At 38.8% G+C, this 6460-nt stretch overlaps 1 protein-coding gene across 1 annotated transcript; it reads right to left on the reverse strand.

Moving 5' to 3' along the window:
• Nucleotides 1-1162: 1162 nt before the first annotated feature.
• LOC109220444 lies at nucleotides 1163-1627 on the reverse strand. Its single transcript, XM_019384916.1, has one exon. The coding sequence runs from the start codon at nucleotides 1625-1627 to the stop codon at nucleotides 1163-1165; it is 465 nt and encodes a 154-aa protein (XP_019240461.1).
• Between the last annotated feature and the right edge of the window lie 4833 nt (nucleotides 1628-6460).

Consider the following 6460-nt stretch of genomic DNA (forward strand, 5'->3'; position numbering starts at 1 on the left):
TTCCTCGAGGAACTTTGCAAATGGACCTGGACATTGTCCTGATTCATTGTATTTTACATAATATTCACCACCTCTATCTGACCTAATAATTTTCACCTTTTTATCTAATCTCCTTTCAACCTCATTAACAAACACCTTGAGTGCATCTGTTGCTTGAGATTTTTCTTTCAGCAAATAGATGTATCCATAACGTGAAAAATCATCGATAAAAGTGATAAAATATTTCTCTCCACCAAAAGAAGGAACATCAAAGGGTCCACAATATCGGTGTGTATAATTTCAAGAAGCTGGGTGCTTCTTGTGGCACCTTTCTTACTATGCTTGGTTTGTTTTCCCTTAATGCAATCCAAACATATAGTAAGATCAGTAAAATTTAGATTTGGAAGAATCTCATTCTTTACTAATCTTTCTAACCTTTCTTTGGATATATGACCCAACCGTCTATGCCACAAGTAAGCAACTTTTATCTAGTGAACTACATTTAATTCCAACATTATGTTGAACATCAAGAAAGGATTCAGAAAAATCAATATCAAGTTTCAACTTATATAAACCGTCACTAAGAAAATCAGAACCATAAAAAATAGCACTCTTATATAAATTGAAACATCCATTTCCAAACTTTAAATCAAATCCAGAAACATCAAGTCTTGAAAGAGAAATCAAATTCCTAGAAATTGAAGGTACATAAAGAGTCTGTAATAGATCAAGGTGACGTCCAATCTCCATGATCAAACTATAAGTCCCTATGCGTTCAATTGGAGCCTTCATACGATTTTCCATGAACAAGAAATCCTTATTTGGATTTATAGTTTTGGATCGTAAGGAATCCCTACAACGTAGTAGTTACATGAGCAGTTGCACTAGAATCAAGCCACCAAGTATTATTAGGAACTTCTATTAAATTTGATTCGAAACATACAAAAGCACTAATTGTACCTTTCTTTTCGAACCAAGCTTTACGTTTCAGGCAATCTTTCTGATAGTGTCCTTCATTGTTATAGAAACGACACGTATCTGCCTTATGTTCCTTCTTAGCATCCTGTGGAGCTTTAGCAGGTGCTTGCTTCTTCTTGAACTTGTTGGGCTTCACTTTAAGTCCTTTACTAGCTCCTTGACCCATGAGGTTAATTGAATGACTCCCTTGTTTCTTTAGTCTTGACTACTCCTGAGTAAGCATACTGGACAATTCACTAACATTCCACTTATCCTTGATAGTATTATAGTTAATTTGAAAAGGTCCATACCCAGGAGGCAACGAGTTCAGGATAAACTGAACCAAGAAGGAATCATCCACTTTCATCCACAAGGTCTGAAGTCTTGTTGCAATGTTAGTCATCTCGATGATATGGTTTTGTATACTACACGACCCATCAAACTTCATGGTCGTGAGTTCAGCCATTAGTGTACCAGCGAGAGACATATATGCAGAACGAAAACGTTCTTCCACAAACTTCAGGTATTCCCTGGCACTTTCTGTTTGTGGAATAGTACTCTTAATGTTGTTGGCAATATTCATTCGCATAAACATAAGGCTTAGCCTGTTAGAGCGTTCCCATACTTTATGGAAAGACTTCTCATCCGCACTGCTCGAATCAGTAATTGCAGCGGGCTTATCATTCAGCATAGCCAAGTGAGATCCATCACACCTAAATGGAACTGGACTTGTTCACGCCATTTAGAGAAGTTCAATCCGTTGAACACAGTAACAACGAAGCAAGCGAATGAAAAGGAATAGCTGCAAAATAGATAATACATGCTCACAAATCAATATGGATTCAACAAAACAGTTAAAGCATATCACAATTCTCCTTTGGGTAAATACTACGAGACACTATCATAATTTAAGTGCCATTTAGTCTTTAATAGGTAATTAAATATTTTTAACCAAATATATATGCCGCCATTGGACAAACAATATATATTTGACTAGGAATATTAATTTACCTCATCATATTCACTATTCATGAATAATTGATTCAACTTTTGGGTAAATCCTTAAATTCTAGCAATAGTGAAATTAATTTATCCACTTTTTTTTTTATTAAAGCCAATCACCCAGGTTCTCATCACCTGGAGTATTGGGGGGGGTTTGGCGAGACCCCTACCATGTCTATTCCCACAAAAAAAAGATTACGTACATTTTTTTTCACTAATTTGTAATTATAGACATTTCATTAATTTCATGGATAAATTATAATTTTATGTATGCATATTTTTCATGAACATACTAGTTTGGCCACTTTGGTGACTAACAAACTATATAAACATAAATGCACACATAAAATAAGCATCAGGAAATTTTATGCATGTGAATATTTAAACAATGTAGTTTGATTACTTCGGTGACTAACAAACTGTATAAGCATAATCACATACACAAGATATACAATAAGTGACTTTATCAGTTAATCGCCCACAACATATTACTTTTGTTAGGGCCGAAAAAATAAATCAGGTGTCATGCGAAAGCTAGTATAGCAAACCCTCAATGATGATAAATCAGATAACAAAAGAGAAATCTACCAAAAGAGACACAAACATATAACGTGGTTCGGTCAACTGACCTACATCCACGGCGGAGATGACCAATCCACTATATAAAAAGGGAGTATAAAATTTCGAGAGATCAACCTCATGAAGAGGCTAACACAAGTGACACACTAACACTTGTCCCGCAAAGTTCTCCTCCTAAACACGACTATCAAACCCCATATGGCTACATTGTGGATGCTAATGAATGAGAAGGAAGGATCCTCTATTTATAGATGCCCGGACCTTTTCCTACAAGAAAAGGGACTATCCAAATATGGAAGAATTATATTTTCCTTCTAGGAAAAGAAAAACTCAATTATGGTAAATATGTTGTCCTTTCCTTCGCGAGATAGGAAAACCAATTATGGTAAGAAAATCTGGACAAACACCTAACAATTTTATGGCCCAAGAAATTAATATCTAAAATAGTCTAATAGAACGGACTATTAATGTAATAATTGTGGCCTAAGTATGTTTCTTAAAGAAGCTTTGCTCAATCCAGTATAGGAAAATGGCATAATACTTAAATTAGACAAATCTTCAAGGATAAAATTAGTTTCCCGTGTGGAGGAGCATACAGTGGACTTAAGGATACAAAACTATTTTATCCTATATGATTTCACGTGAAATCCTAATGTGAGATTCCGTCGGATTGTAATTCGAAACAATATGATTCCGTCGGATTGTAACACAAAACTATATGATTATATGTGAAATCCTAATTCGAAAGTAGTATAGATTGTAACGGCGATTTTGAAGCAATTCGATAATTCCGTCGGAACTGTTATATATACATAATACTTAATCTAGTCTTTCTTTCACGAAAATTATCAGTTCAAATATCCAGGCTCTGATACCACATGTTAGCATAAACTTTAATTGCATACCAGGATCTTGAACATGATAATCTTACACAAAATCATTACAGAAACATACCTGAATCGTGAGCCAACATCGTGAAGCGGAAGCGTTGATTGGAATTGGTTTCTCGCCCCTTACCCTAGCTTTCGTTACCGCTGACTTTAGTGATGGAAGAGAGAAAATAAAGTACGGTAACCCTAATGAGTGGGGAGAGGACCAATTTATAGAGGTTCTCACTTAATCCGGTACGTCCATCAAGTAACCGATCGGACGGATGAGATTTGATCATTAATTAAATACTAATTATGGGCCTTAAACCTACTGGGCCCCATACACGTAGGAAAAATAACTTACATTCTAAAGAACTTTCCTATAATGCATCTTTATAGTTTCTCATCAGAAGATGGATCCGTGATTGTTCTGCCAGTGAACCTTGAAATTATTAGTTTCCATGGCTTTAATATTAAGGTATTTCCAGCAGATATTGAAATATTAAAGAAGTTGAGGTTGTTGGATATGTCAGGTTGTGGCGATCTTATAGAGATTGCACCAAACATGATATCAGGCTTAGTTCACTTGGAAGAACTATATATAGGGCGCAACTTTAGTTTTAGATGGGCTGTTGAAGAAGGCAAAGAAAACGGTAATGCTTCTATTAGTGAACTAGAAACATTACTAAACTTGAGTACCTTAGAAATTCAAATAGTCGATGGTAGGGCTATTCTAAGAAACATGCTTCTTTCCTCAAAGCTGATAAAAATGCTATATAAATAAGAGATGTCCTTCCCAACAATGTTGAAAAAACGTTTCTAGCGAGCTATGTACATTTTCCTACCAACAATGGCTCCATTGGCTAATTAGATTCGGTCAGCATTAAGAGCCAAAAATATCTAGATTTCGTTGGAGAAGGTTCAAGGATATCAGTGAAAGAGTTGATCCCGGAGGATTTTCAGAATGTAAAAGGTATTTGTCACGATCCCAAACCGGAACCGGTCGTGATGGCGCCTCTCGTGAAACAAGGCCCCCCAAAACCAATTAACAGTTATAATAATTCATAATTAAGTCATTAATAAGTGAAAATCCCAAAACAGAGTGAAGTAGAACAAATGCGGAAACAAACACAGCCCGACATCGGGGTGTCACCAGTCATGAGCATCTAAAATCCGTCTAAGAGTATGAAAAGACAACATAGTCCTATACGAAGCTAGAACAAATGAAATAAAAGTAGGAAGGAGAAGCACTGGGCTGCGAACGCCGAGCAGTTACCTAGTCAACTCCAAACAAGCTTGCTGGAAGCAAATCAGCCCTCGCTAGCGTGACCCGAGACTCCTGAATCTGCACACAGGGGTGCAGGGAGTAATGTGAGTACGCCAACTCAATAAGTAATAAAAGTAAAGGCAACTGAGCGATAAAAAAACACGTAAATACACATCAAAATGCTACAACAAGGCAGTGTAAAACCAGCATAATACAGTAAAACAGTAAAAGCTCATGAAAACTTCTTAGTTCAGTAAAACCTCTTTAAAACATCTTTCAGCAGTTCAAACGAGTGAATGAAAAAAAGTATAAAAGATAGAAAACACAAATCAGCTCCTCGAGCAAAATACCAACAGAACCAGCCTCTCGGGCTATCTCACAATCACTCGTATCAGCCCCTCGGGCAATAACACGGAACAACATCAGCCCCTCGGGCTATATCACATCACAAGCTGGGTACCCGGACTCACTGGGGGTGTACAGACTCCGAGAGGGGGCCTTTACGGCCCAAGCGCAATATCAAGCCATCTCGTGGCATAATCGATAGGCTCTCGGCCTCATATCAAGCCACCTCGTGGCGTACAACTCAGACCCTCGGCCTCATAATCATAAATCAGTACAACACCGCTGCGTCGCGCAGCCCGATCCCATAATAACCTCACAACACAGGCCCTCGGCCCTACTCAGTCAGAAATCTCTAAAAGCCACTCGGGCGCAGTAAAATATGATGCTCAGCCCAAAATATCATTTAAGATGTCAAAACAGAGTAAACATGGCTGAGTTATGAAAACAGTCGAATACAGCATGGTTGAGTACAAGTATGATATCAAAACAGTGAGTAAATAGCAGTAAAAATCCCCTAAGGGTCCAAACTGTTGGCACGAGGCCCAAATATGGGATTCAGCCCAAAACATGATGATAGCAAACAGTTTTCAATCAAATACGTAGATAAACAGTCATGCGAGATGGACTAAGTCACAATTCCCAACGGCGCATGATAACTAGGGATTTTGACGTGTTTTATGCTCCTTCTTGCTTACGCTTTGATTATAAATTGTTAGAAAATAGTCCCAAAAGGCTCATAGGTTGTGCTTGATTGCAGGTTTGATCGACAAAGTGACGAAATATCAAAGATCGACTCAAAAGGAGTGAAATCTCCACAAGTCCCAAAAACAAGGAAAACTCAGGACAAACAGGCCTAGTGCGGCCACACTACATTTTGTGCGGTCCGCACTAGGGAGATTTAGAGAGAAGATTATAAGGCATAAAACCTAGTGCGGCCGCAGTGCATTCTGTGCGGTCCGCACTAGGTAGATTCAGAGAATGGCAAAACCAAGCTTCAAGCAACGCGGCCGCAGTACACATTGTGCGGTCCGCGGTGAAGGCTCCGCGGCCGCACTGCCATTATGTGCGGTCCGCGGAAGAGAACTTCAGAGAGTTGAAATTGCCAAGGTTCAAAGCCATGCGGTCCGCGGTCATGTTTGTGCGGACGCGCTAGTTGCCTCCGCGGCCGCGGTCCACTCTGCGCGGTCCGCGGAGCCCAAGTTCAGAGAGCCAGGATTGGAAGTCCAAGAGCCTAGTGCGGCCGCAGTCCATTTTGTGCGGCCCGCACTGACCCCGCAGGGGCATTTTTGTCCAGTTTTTCCAGCTTAGTATAAATAGAACCTTTTTCCATTTTTAGGGTATCAGTTATTTTATTTCAGCAGCTGCGCTCGTAAGAAGCTATTTTGTAGCAATTTTGGGCATTTTAGCTTAACTCTAACGATAGATTCTCTGTATTTTCTTTAGTGTTTAATTAATATGCCTT

The sequence above is a fragment of the Nicotiana attenuata genome, unplaced genomic scaffold, assembly GCF_001879085.1.
Source record: "Nicotiana attenuata strain UT unplaced genomic scaffold, NIATTr2, whole genome shotgun sequence".
In the NCBI taxonomy this organism is placed as follows: domain Eukaryota; kingdom Viridiplantae; phylum Streptophyta; class Magnoliopsida; order Solanales; family Solanaceae; genus Nicotiana; species Nicotiana attenuata.